At 36.7% G+C, this 21,419-nt stretch overlaps 1 protein-coding gene across 6 annotated transcripts in view; it reads right to left on the bottom strand.

Moving 5' to 3' along the window:
• The window catches only part of LOC127438675 (ephrin type-B receptor 3-like), a 73,817-nt gene that overhangs the window by 34,437 nt on the left and 17,961 nt on the right, over positions 1-21,419 (bottom strand). For all 6 annotated transcript variants that reach the window (XM_051694416.1, XM_051694420.1, XM_051694418.1 and 3 more), the window contains exon 2: positions 3,519-3,583. In XM_051694416.1, the coding sequence (XP_051550376.1) occupies positions 3,519-3,583 (65 nt within the window). The remainder of the gene's footprint in view (positions 1-3,518; positions 3,584-21,419) is intronic.

Genomic DNA, 21,419 nt, shown 5'->3' with positions numbered 1-21,419 from the left:
CTGAGCCAGGGGTGCAGGGATCAATATTCAGCAGCAGGTCAATGGGACATGAGAAAGAATGAGGTGTAAATGGTCGTTTAGTTCAGTGGAATAAATTGCTGAGAGAGTGCAGATGGGGGAAGAGACTCCTCTTGGTATTACAAATCACAAGTATCTGAAATTATACTTTTCTCTTTCCAGAAGATGATGGGATGATGGTTACTGTTGTTTAATATATTTATATGAACAGTATTTTCAATGTCAATTACTTAGTTCTATCCTGAAATTACACTTATATTTTTCCTTTGTGGTCTTAATGTAGAGTCTGTGTTTCTGTGTTTATTGCTTATGTTGTTTGCAGGTTCCTGCCTAATGACTAATGGAGTTGCTTATTTTTTTTTTCCAGATTAAATAAGAAAGAACAAAAGAAACGCTGAGTCAGACTGGGATTTAATCCAACTTTTTTGCCCCGCTGATTTTATTATTATCTGGGCACAGTTCCAATTTATTTTTTATTTTTTTGGGGTCCAACATACCTTTCAATTCGGTGTAAGACAAAGTAACAAATGAGCATTGAACAGAATCATTCCCTATACTGGGTTGAATCTCTCAAAAACATGTCCAGGTCTCATTTCACCCTCTCTCTCTCTCTCTCTCTCTCTCTCTCTCTCTCTCTCTCTCTCTCTCTCTCTCTATACATATATATACACCGATCAGCCACAACATTAAAACCACCTGCCAAATATTGTGTAGGTGCCCCTCGTGCTGCCGAAACAGCACCAACCCGCATCAACAATCATGCCACGCTCCAAATCACTAAGATCACATTTTTTCCCCATTCTGATGGTTGATGTGAACATTAACTGAAGCTCCTGACCCACATCTGCATGATTTTATGCACTGCTGCTACATGATTGGCTGATTAGATAATTGCATGGATGATTGTTGGTGCCAGATGGGCTGGTTTGAGTATTTCTGTAACTGCTGATCTCCTGGGAATTTCACACACAACAGTCTCTAGAATTTACTCAGAATGGTGCCAAAAAAAAAACAAAAAAAACAAAGTGAGCAGCAGTTCTGTGGATGGAAACGCCTTGTTGATGAGAGAGGTCAACAGAGAATGGCCAGACTGGTTCAAACTGACAAAGTCTACAGTAACTCAGATAACCACTCTGTACAACTGTGGTGAGAAGAATATAATCTCAGAATGCTATTCTGAGATGCGGGTTGAAACTGTTTTGGCAGCACGAGCGGAACCTACACAATATTAGGCAGGTGGTTTTAATGATGTGGCTGATTGGTATATATATATATATATACACACTACCGGTCAAAAGTTTAGGGTCACTTACTTATTCTTTACTTATTTATTGATTTATTGATTTCACATTTTAGAATGATAGTAAAGTCATCAAAACTATGGAATAACTGACTCCAGCCAGGTCTCCTAAGCAACCAAATTGGCCCGGTTGCTAGGGAGGGTAGAGTCACATGGAGTAACCTCCTCGTGGTCGCTATAATGTGGTTTGTTCTCGGTGGGGCGCGTGGTGAATTGAGCGTAGTTGCCGCGGTGGATGGCGTGAAGCCTCCACACGCGCTATGTTTCCGTGGCAACGCGCTCAACAAGCCATGTGATAAGATGCGCGGGTTGACTGTCTCAGACGCGGAGGTAACTGGGATTCGTCCTCTGCCACCCGGACTGAGGCGAAACTATGTGACCACGAGGACTTAGAGCGCATTGGGAATTGGGCATTCCAAATTGGGAGAAAAAGGGGAAAAATCCCACAAAAAATAAAATAAATAAAAAATAAATAAATAAATATGGAATATCATAAATGGAACTATGGGAATTATGTTGTGACTATAAAAATCCAAAATAAATCAAAACTGTGTTATATTTTAGCATCTTCAAAGTAGTCAGCCTTTGCCTAGAATTTACAGAAATTTACTCTTGGCATTTTCTCAACCAACTTCTTGAGGTATCACCCTTAAAAAGTATTGAAGGAGTTCCCATCGATGTTGGGCACTTATTGGCTGCTTTTCTTTATTATTCAGTCAAAGTCATCCATTTAAAAAATCTTTTCTTTTTTTTTTTTTTTTGGTAATGAAATCAATTAATATGATGGCGCAATTATATTTTTGTCAACAAAACTCATTTGAAACATTTAAGAATACGCCTTCAGATCAAAAGATTTTTAAGATCATGTGAAACATTTCAGTCAAGTGACCCCAAACTTTTGAACAGCAGTATATATATATGAGGTGAAATGAGACCTGGACATGTTTTTGAGAGATTCACCCCAGTATAGGGAGTGATTCTGTTTCAGACTGAAAATAAAACTGCCAGAACACTGTGAAATTTACAGAAGTGCAGCACTGGTGCCACATTTCCCCTGTCCGCCCTAAAATACATTGGGGTGTTGCAGGTGAAATGTATACCTGTGTGCCTGACAGAGAGCAGAAGGGGAAGAACTGAGCAATGTATGTTCTGAAAGGAGACATCTGTTGGGGCGTAAAGTGGGTGTGATGTGACCCATTGTGCTAGTGGGAGTTTTAGGGCTTTAATGGGGGGTAGGGAGGGAAATTTACAAGAATAATGTATGGACGTGGAAGGATGATTTGTGTCACTGGGGCTGCTCATATGCCTTTCGTGCTAAGTTACTCGGAAGTAAAGGTTTTGGATAGGGGGGCAGTTGCAACAGCTTGAAATGGTGTGTCAATAGGGCAGGAAGGGGGCACATGCAGAACCCTAATGTACAGGATATCAGGAAGAGCGATGCCCCAAAGACTGATAAGACTGCAAATATACACAGAGTAAAGGAGAATTCTGTTGTCTGATCCAGAAGCTTGTGGGCACAAGTTTTAATTTTAAAGAATGAGTGTAACACAGTTAAGATGTATTCTGATCTGGGTTTTGCCTTTATATGATTAAACTCAGTACTTCCTATGTTAGACACAGTATTTTTGAACAAGACTGTAACTGTAATCGCCACTTACGATATTGATTCATGTTAAGATCTAAGATTTAAGACATTTATGGGTGAATGTAACGGAACCCGTCAAGAACGTGTGGGCCCCAAAGTCAAAAGAAAGAAATAATATATATATATATATATTGCATAGAGAAAATGAAGGCTATTTTATGATCAGTTACATTTTATGTGTTGTGAGATTATTTAAGATAAGTGAGCACATTTTCCCTGAAATTTTCATTGCAGTAATGCAAAACATCTTGTTGTAAGTATTGTAATATGATGAAAAAGTATGGCATATTATTTAAAATTAAAAGTAAAATAAATAAATAAATAAAAATCTCTGTGCATTACAGTAATATACATTTTGGGTGAAAATGGCTAATTTTTAAAAAGTAATATTGCAATTTAAATTATTATATATATTAATTATGTTGAAATATGACCTGAAATGTTCTTTATTTTTTTAATTTGTTTAATTTTTGTGAGAGTTATACTTTGTTTTAATTGAAGGAAAACATTTTGAGCTCAGGTAAACCAAAATCAATCATAAAAATAGTGGCTCACCCCAGTTTCAGGATGTGAAGTCCATGCAAGTTCAGTTGTGGCCCATTTGGTGTCCATCATTGTTTCTGCAGACAAACAACAAAGATCCATTATGTTTGAGGAACATTATTTCTATTAAATAAATAAATAAAATAAATAAACACTTGAAAATAATTTATTTCATACTGTGCAGGAGGAGCCAACCAACGCATAACTGTCACTGTCCATATAGTTAATCATTACTAATGTATCATGGTAAATTCACGGGCGCAGGGACAGAGAAACACTATCATGCTAATCAACAGTGAAAAGATGGTGGAAAGTGAAAACAGCTTTGTGGATGATCCAGAAGGCATTGTCAAAGATTTATGACAGCACTTCTCTAATTAGATTTAATTAGCCGTGTATTTGCTGGGTGGGAAAGAAAAGCTAAGTGTTTTTGAAAGACAAAGCAGCTCCTTCCTAAACGTACACACACACAACATCCACAGACTCAAACCCTTAAGCTAGCAGCTGTAAACTCAAGTGGATATAACTGAGCAAAGGAGTTCTTCAATGGCACCATAAAACTGACAAAAGCAGAGCTTCACACTTTCCACAATACCCAATATGCTCTGACTGTCTGTTTTGTTATGTTCTTCAATTTTCATTCCATAAGCCCATACATACACAGGTGTTTCTTCAACTTTGGGCAATTTCATGACCCAGGGGATGATTTTTATTAGAACAAAAATATTTTAAATTGATTTTCTTTTTTTTTTTTTTAATATGAAGATCACATTAAAACTGACTGGGAACTGTTTTACCAGGCCTTCATCGTTTATTTTTGGTACTTTTCGGATGTCTATTACATACACATTTTACGGTTTTAGCCTTGTCCCAGACCCAAACTTTCAATATTAAACTATAAAAATACATTTAAAAAATACATATAATTACATGTTTAAAAGTAAGATAATCTAACCAAAGAGTGAAATAAACATAAACCATTTCAACATTTATTGTGTAAAATTGATTTCTCTCTTAAAAAAAACAAAACAAAAAAAACATGTTTTTTTAAAACTGTTCCACAGTTGTGGTGTCATTTCCACCACACCAAACAAATTTGCCCCCAACAAAGTTTTTGAAAAAGTTAGTATGCTTGTAAATCAAGCCAACAAAAGTTTCAGTGCCATGCTTAAGATGAAATATGAGACAAAACAAAGAAAATGTAAGGTAAATATCAATGTAATTTTGACAAATTATGCAAAAAGTGTAAAAATAAATAAATAAAATGTTTTTGAATTATGTGTATTAGGGATACATAAAATGTACAGATCAAAAGTATTTTTTTTTAAATCTTTTTTAAAGCTTTAAATCTCCACTTTCACTTTTAAATATGAAAGTAAAAGTGGAGATTTAGAGTAAAAAAAGACTAAAATATTGTTTTGTTTCTCACCCACACCTATCGTATCACTTCTGAAGATATGGGTTTAAACACTGGAGTCTCATGGATTACTTTTATGTTTCCTTTATGTGATTTTGGAGCTACAAAGGTCTGATCACCATTAACTTGCATTGTATGGACCTACAGAGCTCAAATATTCTTATAATTTATGTTCTGCAGAATAAAGAAAGTCATATACGAGCATGAGGGTGGGATGGCATGAGGGTGAATAAATGATGTAACAATTTTCCTTTTTGAGTGAACTATCCCTTTAAGAATGTAATTTCCATCAGCATCATTTCCACCAGAGAATTCTATTAAACACAACACAGAATATGAGAATTGCTGGAAATCACACTGACTGTGGTAGGAATTTTCTTGACTTTCTGAAAGAAAAAAAAAAAAAAAAGAAAAAAATGACATAAATCTCCTGTGATGCATGTGCATACACTGTTGGTCTTTGTTAGTAAACAAATCAAAATTATTGTTGAGAGTGTGAAAACTGCTTTAATTTTCTACAAGTTAAAGAAAGACCCATATATGCACAAGACCTCCCAGAACATCTTAGATGTGCCTGGTGTTTTCAAGCAGGCACATTTATCCACAAAGTGGATAAAAGCGCCTGCTAAATGAATGAATAATGTGAAGTGCACAGCTAATACAGCTGCTTCACTTAAATAACAATGCCCATTCCACTCGAAATGTCATGTTTGTAGTGAGATTAAAATGTAAAATTATTTGGGAGTGCATGTGTGTTGTCTTTTATGTCCTTTTTTACCACTTTATCAACATATAGTAGCATAGTAAATTATGTATGTAGTCACGTCAATGGAGACCCTGCGCTAGAAGCTAGCTCGAAGTTAGTTTTCCGTTGTTTTATATCTCCTCTTGTGTTAACAGAATATGTCTGCAGGAAAAATTCAGCCTGACTGTGGCCACACAATATGTTTCAAAGAAGCAGAAACCATCTCTGACCCTGTTTTTTGTCTTTTAGTTAGAATTCAAAATTGATTTCCTGTTGGGATGTCACGCATTGATGACATCCACTACGTTGAGAGATTATGTGTCATATCCTGTCACTGATTGACAGGTCCACTGGCATTTAAACACTCTATAGAAAAGCTTTCATTGTTTTAAAAAAGGCAGTTGCCAGCATCGACTGCTGTCGAAAAGCTAGTTCGCAGGTACTAGCGCAAATAGAATTCAAGGTCAAATCAGAGAAAAAGAATCGGGTGAAAGCAAATACATGTGTGAGTGTGTCTTAGTTCTGACTCAGTGAAACAGGCAGAACGTTTCGGAGCATGCGGCAACTGACTCGGAGCGTTCTACAGCCTTCGGTGTTGATTGCATTTTGTAAGCTGCTCTGAAAAACAGCAAAGCCGAGCACTGTGTCAGCTGAGTGTACTTTTAGGTGAGGAAGCAGTCCTGACTCAATGAGAGAAAGAACATAGCAGAGGGTGACCCACCCCTCACCCCAGCCCGCCGCAGTCAGGAGGGCGAGAGAGAAAGGCCGTGCCCTCAGTGCGACAAAGAATTTGCACTTCTGCATGAAGCCTCTGCGTGGAGCCTCCATTACGACTACAGATGATTTTGATACAGTTAAAAAGCTATATATATATATATATACAAACTAATGTTGATGTAGTACATTAATTTACTACTTTACTCATTCCTACTTTACTACTTTACACAGTATATACAGTGTGTGTGTATATATATATATATACACACACACACACACTGTATATACTGTGTAAAGTAGTAAAGTAATATATATATATATATATATATATATATATATATATATATATATATATATATATATATATGTGTGTGTGTGTGTGTGTGTGTGTGTGTGTGTGTGTGCAACACTACAGTAACACTACAGTCCAGTAAAATGCTAAATTAATATACTATATTAACCTTTTATGCATACAATTTCACATTGTTTTCTAACCAATAGTCTTCAAACTTAAACTTCTGTTGCAGTTTAAAATGAGTTAATATAAGATAGATAAGTTGTACATTCAAAATGCACATTCAAATATGAATACATCTAAAAATATGCAAGATGTTTGAACTATTTAATTGCACAACAACTAATGGTCAGTTAAGCATTGCAAAATGTTATGTTATAATATAACTGTTAATGACTTTATATAGTTATAAACGTTCTTACAAAGTGTTTCTGGGAAATGCAAACATTTGAGATTACTAGAGCACACATGAATGCTTAAATGAATTTTGTTTACAAAATAAATGTTCATCCGATTTTTAAGAAGGGCAAAAGGGAAGTATTAAAATCTGCTTAAATTACTTCAATTTTTCTCTTTGTTTCTGGCACAAACACTAAACATAGAAGTTGCATGTCATGTACACATTAAAAGGCAAAGTCACATTCTCAGAGATGCATTGTTGCACACACAAACATTCATGTAAGAAAGGTCAGCGCTTTCATTCTAATCCACTAATGACAGAGCAGTGCTAATAACAGAGAACGACAGAGAAACACACACACATACACACTCATTTTGTGGGTTTACAAGTGCCTTAAAATATTTCTTTGTCCCAATAAGCAATCTTTTTAAAAGAGGGGTATGTGAACAAAACCACTTCTATTGATACAAAGAATGCTCAGTGGATTTAGAAACTGACTCAGAGCCGTGTGGGCAGACAGGTGAGAGATTAGTGCAGGATTTCTGCTGAACTGCTTTCAGCTTTAGTGATTTCTTTTCTCATGTTGTTCAGAGGTTAGGCAACCATCTAGCACACCCGGATAGCAAAACAAACTGCGTGTGAAACAGAATGATCTGGGTTTCGTTGCGATTTTGAAGCCTGAATGACACAACTGAGCAGAATTCTGAAGCTTCATTTCTATAAAAATGAATACAAATTAAAGGTGTAGTGTGTAATTTCTGCATAACCAAATGAAATTGCAAAAATAATGACCCTCCCCTATCTGTCATTGGTTAGATAAACAGATTGTCCCGCCCCGAACTCACATGATTGGTTGAGCCAACGTTGCTGTGTCAGGCTAGTCAGGCTTCTTAAACAAACAGAGCATTTATATATATATATATATATATATATATATATATATATATATATATATATATGAATAATATGTTATCCTTTTTATTCATTTGATCAACTTTATTCAATGTGTCCTGGATTTAGCTTCAGATTGTGCATTCTGAATAACTTGAATTTACAATTTCTACAATTGTTCCCTGTTTGCAGGAAGCTATTTTCTCTTACGTCTCAAAATATGTCTATTCTGTCTCATGCTGCGTTGTTGTGAAACCTCACTGAACGGCAGGCCACACATGGAACAAAACGGGGGAAAAAAAACTAACGTCACTCCGTCTCCAAACACTTGAGCTCTGTTTGGCCACCCAACACATCGATGTGTCAACAGTGTGAGGAAAACACTGCATTAAACATATTAAAGCTATTAGACTGATTGATTTGTATGTGCTTTTGTTGCAGCTTTTATTAGCTCTTGGGGGGTTAGGTGAAGCAGGGCTAAAGCGGGGGAACGGAGAGAGACGGAGAGAGAAAAACATTGAAAGAATACGAGTGGCAAAAAAGGAGGGGGAATCCTATTTAAATTGAAATGTGGTGAGCGGCCCGGGCTTTAGTGGCACAGTGGAGTGTGGTGATTAGAGGAGAGGGTTGCTTTTGGTGAGGAACATCTAATTGGTTGCCGGTTCTTGATGTAGTTGGCTGGATCTTCAACACATGGAATCCTCCATGGGAATTCCATGAAAGGACTCTCCTCATCCCCATCCGTCCACTTGCCATCAGTAATTGCACAATGCTTGTTACTCTCTCTGCTTTTTATATACTAACAAGTTGCACTATCAATTCTACAGAAGTAATGCTGCATTCACACTATGAATTACTATAATTAAACAATTTGACAATGTAATGATGACAAAACTTTCATTTGTGCGTGAACTATCACATGAAAAGTTTCGATCTAATAAAAAACAAAAACAAACAAACAAACAAAAAACAAAAAAAAATTCTCTACAGTACTATTACATTTTAGAAACAGAGACGTCCCTGTGGCAAGCAGGTGGTAATCATGTAATCATCGCGATTCTGAAGATACATTTTCACGCTAAGATGACATTTTTACTTGACTGACGGTTAGGTTTAGGGTTGAGGTTTGGGTCAAGGAGCAGAGTTTTTAAACTATTCATAACTGTTAACTGTATTACATCATTTACAGCTAAAAATAAGACTTGCTTTTGGCGCCACCCTGTGGACATTTCACTTAGACGCGCCCATACATTCAACAACACTTCCAGCCTCAGCCACTGGGGGCAGTGATTTAAATTATGATGAGCATAGATAGACCGATATCAGCTGGAGAAATTCCAACCTAAAGTTGCTGAATTCACAGTGAGATCAGTCTGTGATGGCGCCATACTCTACCATTTGAGATCCGGGATCATATAGCCAAAGTTACCTGGTCCGTTTCTAGAGGTGATATATTGATGACATGTTGTTATGTCAACAATAACAAAGCTGCAAATTGATTAATTTTGGTGTTTTGAGTGTTGTAGTAGAAATGGGTAACTTCTGAATATGGAGATGTGAAAATCTTGGAGTGGAATGTACGAATATTCATATTTACGGGAATTCTGACACAGTGTTAATGTAGCATAAGTTTAATTCCCATTAAAATTAACACAAAAGATCTGAGAGCCGCTACATTTTTTACATCTTTTTTTTTATTTATTAAACCCTTCAAGCATCTGGCCATAGCGCAAATCTGAAACAATTATTCGAACGATCTCGATGACAGTTACAATGACAGCATTTGACAGGGAGGTGATAAAAAGCATAAGGGCTTCTGCTATATTTTTGTTTGTTGTGTTAATTAGTTCTCCATCAGACGTTAGAAGACTTAGGAGGCAGGGTTGGTGCAAGTTGTAGGGGGTCTGATTTTGAACTTGCATCATCAGGGGAATGGGGTTATAGAAAATGAGGTGGTTTGCTTTTATCAGTGTCAGACGCAGTGCTCATGCAGGGTTCATATTGCGACCAAAAGATGAGCTGTAAACGAGATGAATATTCAAGGCCTGTCCGATTATGATGGCATCTGTGTCAAACTGAAAAGAGGCTTCTGAGCACTACATTCTGGTCTTGCAGGGTTATTATAGTTTTGAGTGTTTAATTTAGTTTTTATTTCCATTTCATTTTCAATTTGTCCTTTCAATTATGTGTTGTCTAGTGTTTCAATGTAGTGTTTTCTAGTTTCAGTTCAGTTTTAGGTTTTCCATATTTCATTTTTGTTATAGTTTTAGTATTTTAGAGCATCTTCAATGTGTTAACTTCTATCATTTAAAGCTAAAGTGTATAATTTCTGTGACACTAGTGTCACCAAACAGAATTGCAAAAAATAATGATTGTTTTCTGGCATTGAAACAGATAGCTCCACCCCAAACTCACACCAATGGTAAGTTTGAATGAGGGCTGGTCGGGATGCTCAATCAAACAGAGTAGAAAACAGTTTGATAGTGTCACAGATCTACAAAGTTTACACTTTTTCTGAGAATTAACCAACAAATGGCCTACTTATAGTCAGTGTTGGATGTATTGTGATTACAAAATAATTAATTATTGTAATCTAAACACTTTTTTAGCAAAAAATGAAATAAATATGTAACATTGCGTTTTAAATTATTGCAATCAGATTACAATTACTGCCTTTCAAGTCAGTTAATTAATTTTAAGTACATTACTTGGACTACACATGTTTCTAAAACAACATTATTTATGTGGAGTACATTTGAAACATGAATTACATTCATACCAGTTCATGGTTTGCGTCGGACAATGGACGAGGAGGAAATACAGATATTATTTTGCATTCGTTGAGCAGAAAAAAACAACCACAAAAAAACATTCTGTAATAAAGTGTTAGGAGTTTCAGAAAATAATTTAAAAGCAAAGTAATAAGTAATGCGATTACTTTTTCCATGACACAATTAGTAGTTTAACCTGATTACAATTTTAGAGAAGTAATTAGTAATCTCTAATAGGTTACTTTTTTAAATAACTTACCAAACACTGCTTATAGTTGTCTTTGCATATTGAACTAAGGCAAACTAGTACATTTATGTTTGAAAACAGATTAATTTCATTATGTTTAAGGCTATCTCCATTATGACGTTAGGAACAAAATGATGTCAAACAAAAACGGATTAGTGTCTAAATGGCCTGAGATAGAAGCATTTCAGTATTTTAACAAATAACACAATAAATTACACACTTCAGCTTTAATATGTTTAACAGCATTGAATATACCATGGCCGTCAAGCTTTAACTCTATCCTGCAGCATTTTCATGTTTAATGTAAGTGGCTTTCAAGCTTTATAACAATGTGTACCTAAAAATAAAATTAATTTACTGTTGTTTTTATTAAAATTTATTTTTAAAGTGTATTAAAATAAATAAAATAAAATAATAAATAAACCCAATACATTTAATTACACACTGATTAAAAAAAACAAAAAAAAAACAATTAAAATTAAATCAAAATGAGCTTTTACAATTGTGCTAGTTTTCTTTTTATGTTAGTTTGCAAAACATGTTATCATTTAGTTTTATTTTAGTTTTCTTTGACAATAATACTTGTGGTCCAGTTCCTGTTCTGCCTCAGAAATGGGCATTCCATTCCCACCACCCACATTTTTTTTCTCTCTTTCTTTCTTGCTTTTTCCAAGACCTTTAATTACAGAGGAGATTCAATCTAACGAACAGGCAGCCCCTGGGGCGACTGTCTGCTAACCAGGTGTGCTAGTAAGTACGTGTCTAAATGTGTATCCTGGCTAACATGTGCCACTGTAGCTGCACGCATGAGAGCCCCTAAAGAAGCCGAATGATCATGTCATCTCTTTAACCCAGCAAGACTTTTTTTCTTTGGTCATGTCTCAAAAAAATGGGTGCATGACGCCCCTGCCCTCAAATAACCCAACAGTTGCAATGAATTGTGGTCAATTCAGTGCCTGTCCCCTAAAGCACTTGGTCGACAAGTCTAAATATCCTACATCAGTTACTCTGTTGTGGCTAGACGTGACACAAGATGCTCTGAGATGCACGTTCAGCTATTAATGAGCACTTAAGCTAACACGTTGGCGTATTGTGATACCGTACATTGATCCGATTACAGATTTCACACTAAACAAGAGCAGTCTGCTCGACTCACATCACTGTAAGAGTGCAATCAATTAATGCGTTCATTCATTTTCTTGTCTGGGAGAGTTATTGTTATAAAAAGGTAAACATGAATGCATTAATATGTTTTGTTTGGTGTGTTTTGTTTAGAAATAGTCACTTAAATATGTTGGCTATGGATCAGTATCCAACAAGGCATTCAACATGTCTTTCCCCTGCTGAATACAACATCTTGAATCAGTCTAAACTGGTTTGCTGGTCTTAGCTGTTTAATATGTTCTAACTGGTCTCCTAACTTGGCTTTAGGCTGTCTCCGAGCCTGGCCAGCTGACAAGACCCTAAAACCCTTTTAATACTTATAAACAATACCAGCCTATCCAGGCTTGTAAACCAGAAAAGACCAGCAAACCAGATTAGGCTGGTTTAAGTATTTTATTTTATTTATTTCAGCAGGGTCAAGTGCTTTCAGAATTGTATGTCAAATATATTTTGTTCTCCATTTTTTCACTCGAAACATAAAAGATATGACGTCTTCTATAGTGTTGATGCTTTAGGTATTGTTACACAACTTTAATGATAGTCTTTGTAGATCTGAGAGAATGGCAGCTGTTCCTTTATGGTTGTTTCGCTTTATGATGTGATGCTTGTGGTTTCGTCAGCCCAAAAGAGTAGCTACCTCAAAATCAGATGCAATTTATGTGTCAGAATATGTGATTATAATACTCCCCACCGTCATGTAAGCATCACTGTTGATTGTCATATTGTTTGTGCCATCTAAGCATTGGACGATTCTTTGTGTCTAAATTTCTGTTTGACTTTTTGTTCCTAATCATAAAAGGAAACTCAATGAACAGACTCAACATTACTACCAGTCAAAAGTTTGGGCACACCTACTCATTCTTTATTATTAACATTTTTAAATTGTATAATAGGAACAAATTTTAAACTAAGAAATGACACAAATGGAAGTATGGAAATTATGTAATGTTAAACAAATAAAAATCATCTTTGATCTTCTTCAAAGTCGCAACCGTTTGTCTAGATCATGAGATGCTAAAGGCATAAGTCTTTATGTCAAAATGTTTTTTAAGATCATGGGCCACATAAATTTAGTCAAGTGTGTACAACATTTTCACTGTAAGTGTACATAAAGTAAAACAAGTTCATATAATACAACCAAATTCTGTGTTTGAAACTTTTCAAAACATATTAACTGTATATTGTAAGGTGGTAGTCATATCTTTATTTGATTTGATTTTTTTTTGAAAAAGTGAAAGTAATAATTTTCTTAAAACTTTTTTGTTTATTTGTTTGTTTGTTTGTTTGTCTTTTTTATCTTTTAAACAAGATACATTTACCAGAGAAAAAAAAATGGCAAATATATATTAAACTTTGTTTTCAGAACATATTGCAATTATACATATATACCACATATCTAATTAATTTAATGTGGTATATATAATTTCAATATTTTATATATACAGAAAATATATAAATAAAAAGGTTGGGCACACCTCCTCATTCTTTAATATTACCATTGGTTTTTTGTTTTGTTTTTGTTTTTGTTTTATAATAGGAGATAAATTAAAACTATGAAATGACACAAATGGAAGTCAGTTGGCTCATCGGTGTATATACAGGGAATAAATATATATATATATTGTTAGAATCAGAAGTCAGGATCAGAATCAGAATAAGCTTTATTGCCAAATATGCTTACACATACAAGGAATTTGTCTTGGTGACAGAAGCTTCCAGTGCAAAAACAATACAACAACAAGATAATAAAAAAATAAAAAAATAAATAAAAAGCAAATAGAAAATATAAGTATATATAGAAATACACAATACGACAAATATATACTGTATATACTGTAGTTTAAATAGGTAGTGGGCTGGATGAGTGGGGTCCAGAGTGATTTTTCTTCACTCTGGAAGTGTACAGTTCTTGAAGGGAGGGCAGGGGGCTCAGCAGTCTGAACTATCCTTTGTAATCTTCTCATGTCCGATTTCGTAGCTGAACCAAACCAGACAGTTATTGAAGTGTAGAGGACAGACTCAATGACTGCTAAATAGAACTGTATCAGCAGCACCTGTGGCAAGTTGAGTCAATGTGGGTCTCCCACTTCAAGTCCTGTGAGATGGTAGAGCCCAAGATCCTGAATGATTCCACTGCTGCCACAGTGCTGTTCAGAATGGTGAGCGGGGTCAATGTATGAAGTCCACTATCATCTCCACTGTTTTGAGCATGTTCAGCTTCAGGTTGTTTTGACTGCGTCAGACAGCCAGCTGTTCAACCTCCCTTATGTATGCAGACTCATCATCATCCTGGATGAGGCCGATGACAGTAGTGTCATCTGCAAACTTCAGGAGCTTGACAGAGGGGTCCTTGGCAGTCTTTTGTGTAGAGGGAGAAGAGTAGTGGGGAGAGCACACATCCCTGGGGGCACCAGTGCTGATCGTACAGGTGCCAGAAGTTAATTTCCCCAGTCTCACTAACTGCTGCCTATCTGTCAGAAAGCTGGTGATCCACTGAAAGATAGAGGTGGAAACAGAGGATTTAATTTAGTCCGGAGAATAGCTGGGATGATGGTGTTGAAAGCTGAACTGAAATCCACAAAAAGGATCCTCGCATTTCCCTAGTCTGTCCAGATGTTGCAGGATATGATGCAATCCCATGTTGACTGCATCATGCTCAGACCAGTTTGCTCGATAAGCAAATTGAAGGGGATCCAGAAAGGGTCCAGTGATATCCTTCAGGTGGGCCAACTTCATGACCACAGATGTCAGTCTGTAGTCATTAAGTCCTGTGATTTTGGGACAGGGATGATGGTGGAGCATTTGAAGCAGCAGGGAACTTCACAATGCTCCAGTGATCTGTTGAAGATCTGTATGAAGATGGGGTCCAGCTGGTCAGCACAGAATTTTAGACAAGTGGGTGAAACAGCATCTGAGCCCTGTGCTTTCCTTGTCTTTTGTTCCGAAAGCCCTGGCACACATCCTCTTCACAGATTTTAAGTGCATGTTGAGTAGCAGTAGGGGGGAGAAGGGTGGTTGCAGGTGGTTGATGTTTATTTGAAGTGAAGGTCAGAGTGGGTGTGGGGTGTGAGACTGGGCTTTTCAAATCTACAGTAAAACACATTCAGGTCATCATCCATTTGTTGATTCCCTACAGTGTTGTGGGATGGTGTCTTGTAGTTAGTATTGTCTTTTTCAGCTTCTCGGAGTAGCTTCTTTTAGCCACTCTAATATCTTTTGTCAGAGTGTTTCTGGCCTGATTGTACAATATTTTATCCCCACTTCTGTAAGCATCCTCTTTGATTTAAAATGTTGGTTTGTCATTGTTGAATGTTAAATAAGTCCTAGTAGGAATGCACATATCCTCACAGAAACTGATATATGATGTCACAGTAATGTGAGCTCATCCAGATTGGTGTCTGCAGCTTCAAAAACACTCCAATCAGTGCAGTTAAAACAGGCTTGTAGTTCCAGCTCTGCTTCATTGGTCCATATTTTTCAGTCTTTACTACAGGTTTAGCTGATTTAAGTTTCTGACTGTATGTTGAAAGATGAACCAGACAGTGATCAGAGAGTCCCAAAGCTGCTCTAGGGACTCTCTGATCATCGTCTGCTCTAATATTGTGTAGCAGTGATCCAGTATATTTCTGTTTCTGGTGGGGCGTGTAACGTGCTGTCTGTATTTTGGAGGTTGGCTCTGTTAAAATTGCAAATAATAATAATAAGTGAGTCTGGGTATTGTTGTTCCGTGTCTGTGATTTGATCAGCCAGCTGTTGCAGCGCTGCGTTCATGCACGCATGTAGCGGGAAATAAACACTCACCAGAATAAACGAGGAAAACTCCCGTGGCAAGTATAAAGGCTTACAGTTGATATAGAGCACTTCCAAATTAGGACAGCACATCTTCTTTAACATTGTTACATCTGCACACCAACTTTCATTGATGTAAAAGCATGTTCCACCGCCTCTCGTTTTCCCCATTATCTCTACAATGCAATCCGCTCTGAACAGCTGAAAGCCCGGCAGATGCCTGGAATGGCTTCTCTCAGCCAGGTTTCTGTGAAGCACAAGGCAGCAGAGCTTGAAAAGTCCTTGTTTGTATGGGAGGAGATGTAGTTCATCCGTTTTGTTAGGTAGAGAGCAGAGATTTGCTAGATGAATACACAGCAGCACTGTTCGAAAGCCGTGCTGATAAAGCTTGACCAGCGCGCCGGCTCACTTCCCTCATATGTGTCTCATCGCATGCTTGAACAACACAGCTGCGCCACCGATTAAAATGTCCAGCAAAACTTCCAAATAGTCAAAAACCGGGAAAAGATTGTTTGGTATGTGCTGTTAGTTTATGTTAGTGTATGTTAAAGGAATATTCCGGGTTCAATACAAGTTAAGCTCAATCGACAGCATTTGTGGCAAAATGTTGATTACCACAAAAATGTGTTCCTCTTTTTCTTTAAAAAAATAGCTAAAATCTAGGTTCCAGTGAGCCACTTATAATGGAACTGAACGGGGAGCAATTTTTGAACATTTAAATACTCACTGTTTCAAAAGTATAACCACAAGACATAAACAATATGTGTGTAAACATGATTTCAGTACATACTAACCTTTTCAATGTAAAGTTATGGCCAATTTTATAACTTCGTTACCATGCCGCTGAAATGTCAACAAACCCTTCACATTTCTACCTTTAAACCCTCCAAAAATTGGCCTCATTCACTTCCATTGTAAGTGCCACACTGAAACCTCGATTTTTGCTTTTTAAAGAAAAGGAGGAACAAGTCAAAATACATTTTTGTGTTAATCAAGTGTGGTGATGTGGCCGTGGCCAAGCGACGTCTGTGGAGAGCGAGGCAGGGAGAGGAAGAGCTGTAAGGATTGACACCTGGAGAAAATTCTCTCTAACAGCTGTTTTGTGTTACAGTGAGAGCTGGAGAGAGATAAAGAGCAGCCAGAGCTGCACCTGGAGAGAGAGAGAGAGAGTGTGACATGAGTCCTACAGTGATGCGGACTGCAGTGTAAAAGAGAGCGCTACTTTACGTTTGTGTTTTTTGAGCTGATGAGTTTTTGTTTGTGTTCTCGCTGAAAAGCGGCATGAAATAAATAACCCGAAAGTGTGTAAGCTGGTTCCCTCTTTCACTGAACTGATCTGAGACTTGTCACATCAACATTATGCCACAAATGCTGTCGATTGAGCTTAACTTGTTTTGAACCCGGAACATTCGTTTAACTAATGTAAATAGTTATCAGCTTGTACTGCAAAAAGTGTTACCGATTTGATTCCACTTCAAAAAAGAAAGAACATTTTATCAATGGGGTTAGACAAATAAACTTAACTCAAGGTATTTTCCCTGAAAACAATTCTTAAAATGTTGCACAATTCTGCTTCTAAAGTAAATGTGACTTGTGCTAAAGATTCCTGGAAAACAAAACAACAAATACTGCTTAAGATTTTATTTTTTTTTTTTTGCACTTTTCTCTCACTTTTTATGTTTCATTCACACCTTTTCTATTTCCCACTTCGTCTCCCCAGTGTCTGGGTTGTATCAGTCAACAGGAATTATTTTGACAGGCTGGGCTGATCACAGCCTTCCTTTCCATCCACTTTATTCTCCCATTCCCTCATATCTTTGAAAGCCCTTCTCTCTTCTTCTCTCTGTCTATCATGCTCTCTAGGTCTCCATTACTGTCAGCGGGGAGCAGGGCCAGCTAGAATAAATACAGATGGCTCAAGCAACCCCCTTAAAAATGCAAGCAGGCGGGGGTAAACAGGTTTACAGAGGGGAAAGGTTTGAAATGGTAGGTGGGACAGTTTGGCTCCTTAAGGTTCTCCTAAATGGCAATGAGAGATGGTAAAACATATGTGTAGAAGGTCACATATATCACAGAAGGTCACAGAGGCAGAGACATACTTTATTGTGTTCCACATGTAGATATATAGGTTATTTGGTCAAACCAGCACCATTGAAACTACATCAAAATACATTTGCAAGGTGAAGACTTTATCTGAAAGTCTGCTTTTATGCTTCTTAAAACCTGGTTACACTTGTCTGGTTTCTGAGAAAAGAAGTCACAATGAGTCACAATGACAAATCTAAATAAAACCAGGAAATCTGTGCATTATGTAACATTGAGTCATGTGTCTAATGTAAAATAAAGCAATAGGCAAAAAAAGGCAGTGTGTTACAGTGATTTTACAATGGTTGAGGGGTGTTTTAATCACAACACTCAACAGAGTTACAGTACCCCTTGACCTAGGTAAAATCACTAAAATGTTTGGCCTATTGCTTTAAAATAATGGTAATGTGATAAAAGTTTATATTAAACAATGTTTAATAAATAATTAAACATATCAATATCAATATCCCAACCTGGTCTCAGAGAGTCACGTTACTATACTTACATTTTTGCAAAATGATTTAGGTAATGTGGCAGTTTCCTGGTGAAATGATCACTACAGTCACTACAACAATTACTTTTTAGGGTATGGAGTTGGGTTTTGTTGATTTAAAACACCATAAGAGCATTAATCTTAAAAAACGTATCTTTTTGGGAGAAAATTTAACTCGCGTTTTGCGCCACACAGTGGACATTTCTCCTCGGAACTGTCGTGATACAAGTAACGCACGCACACGTTTTCGTTTGAAAATGCATCCATTTTGCTACGTTTACGTGTCTTATCCACACTAATGCCGTTTTCTCCACCGAAAATGGAAGGTTTCGAAAACCCTCTCCATTACCAGATACTTCAGAAATGATGAAGTCTTGAAAATGAAAACAGAAATTTCAAATGAAAATGGATTAGTATGGATGTGGCCTAACTCTGGGTTGTTCATGACTGCCAAGCAACATATCAGCTTGGCGAATTAATATAAAATGTGCAGTCACAGGTGTGTGTATTGGCATTTGGCAATAGCTTTGAGCATGGCTCATCCAATCTGAATTTAGATGCGAAACTATTCGTTTTATAGAAAGAAGTCTAAACACTGAAGCTGCTTTATTTCATCTCCAAAACAAACCTCAAGCCCTCAAGGTGTATAAAAAATGATCATCGAGTGTGCGTTTTTGAAATTGCAATCCAGAGAGCGTGATGAATCGTGCCATTGGTTGGGCTTGGTGTAAGCATATTTCAACAGTCAAACACCTCTGCCTCTCCTCAAGCGAGAAGCATAAAAGGACTATAATCACGATAACTATGTTTTGATTGATTTTCTCCTTCTGGTTGAAATTCTACTCTGGCAGTAATAAACTGCCAGGAATGCAAGTCTGCCAATACTGCTGAAATAAAAAATGTCTTTTTAAAACTGCCTGAAATATGCCATCATGCTCAATAGAGCTCAATGCATTGTTACCCACAACTCTCAGTTAAGCTATGAAGCAAAAGCTGGCACTAGGTACCGTCAGCCTGCTATGAACTGTGCCGTAGATGTTTTTTGCATAAATCAAACAGGATAAGAGTGCACTTATGAGATAGAATGAAGGACATTTGTCTCTTTTTGGGTGTAGCACACAACAAGGTGTGATTTTGTGTCTGGTAAAAGAATGGACATGTAAACCAATTATGATTAAATGTTGCTTTTAGTCCATGCATGTTAGCTTTGAGGGCATCTACAGTATTCTCATATACAATTATATTGATGACACATCTTGCACTCTGGGCCGTATTCAATTTTTTGTAGAACAAAATGCCCTCTAGAATAAGAATGTCCCTCACCCTAACACCACCAACCAACGACTAGCATTAGCAAGTAGCAAATCATGGATCATGGCTGTAACATAACTAAAAACCTTATGTCCTTTATCATCATCATCCTCATTATCATCATCTCACACTGGAAAACCATCATAGCACTTCTGCTTTAATACAAAATTAAAGTCCAATAATGTCCTTCTTTGAAGCTGAAGAGAGTATTTTTTGTGCCACTAGCAGCACCAAGCAGAATAGTATTGAAGCCAGATAACCCTATGGAATAAAAAAATAATAAAAATAAAAGAGGTCATTCTGACTGTATTTCGTGCAATTGCAACTCTAATGCTTGTAATTGTGTGTTCTTTTAATTAGTTTTTATTTATTTTTATCTCACAATTATGACTTAATTTCTCATAATTACAAAATAAAAACTTGCATTTATGATATTAAGTCAAAATTGCGATGTTTCAACATTGTTTCGCAATTTCGACTTTATATCTATTAAAGTATAACAATTACGAGAAATTGCAAGAAATAAAATAAAATCAAGAATGAAATAAAAATTGAAGAAATAATATTGCAACTTTACAGTATATTTCGCAATATCAACTTTATGCCAATAAAATTACAGTAATTATAGCAATTATATCAATTGTGAGAAATTGTGAGACATAAAGTCACAATTTGACAGAAATAAAGTATAAGTTGTGAGATATAAAAAAGCAATCGTATAAAGTCACGATTGTAAGTTATAAAATCTAATTTAGTCCTACATTTGGTGGGATCCTCTGTTGCAGGATCACATATGAAGTCGCAACTGCAAGACATACAGTCACAATTGTGAGATGTAAAGTCAGAATTACCCATTTTTTTCCCCCTGCATGGCAGAATCAAGGCACTCTACAATAGCAAAAATTATTGCTTTCAAACAGGTTTCCCAAACACTCCCTCTGTCTTCTGCTGGTTAGATAGTCCCTCCAAACTCAAGCATTGGTTAATCCAATGTTGGTGTGTTTTCCGGGATGCTCAAACAAGCATTTTGTTTGATAGTGCCACTTTTCTGGGGAATCAACCTACTAATGCATTCCTAAAAGTTGTCTCTGCACATTAAACTAGGATAGGAGACACTTATAAAAAAAATAAATAAATAAAAAAAAAAAATGAATTACATTTGTATGATATTTCAAAAAATTAACCTTTAAAGGCAGAATACAGCTTCCTTTCCAAAATATGGAAGTTTTCCCCTTTTAGCCCTTATGTATTGTAATCCACGCCAAAGAAAGGAGCAAAAGCCACTTTTGATTTCCCCATCCCAGGTTCATTATGGAGGTATTTTGGCACAGTGCTGCCCACTGGCCTTGCCTGTCAGCTGCGGAGAGGAACTGTTTTAGCAGCCGCCCAGGGACTCATCTCCATCTCTCCAACAGTCCGCTTGCCGAACTTGCCTCCCTTTGACACGTTCATTATACCTCTGCTGAGGCAGCCAGCACACATCCTTGCTAAATATATGGTAATAGCATAATCCTATGGGACCACTGGGAGGTATCAGCCATGCAGTAACACTGAGGAGGTACTCCAGATTGTAGCAGTTGTTAAAATG

Source organism: Myxocyprinus asiaticus, chromosome 50 (assembly GCF_019703515.2).
Source record: "Myxocyprinus asiaticus isolate MX2 ecotype Aquarium Trade chromosome 50, UBuf_Myxa_2, whole genome shotgun sequence".
In the NCBI taxonomy this organism is placed as follows: Eukaryota; Metazoa; Chordata; class Actinopteri; order Cypriniformes; family Catostomidae; genus Myxocyprinus; species Myxocyprinus asiaticus.
This window is presented reverse-complemented; position numbering and strand designations above follow the sequence as displayed.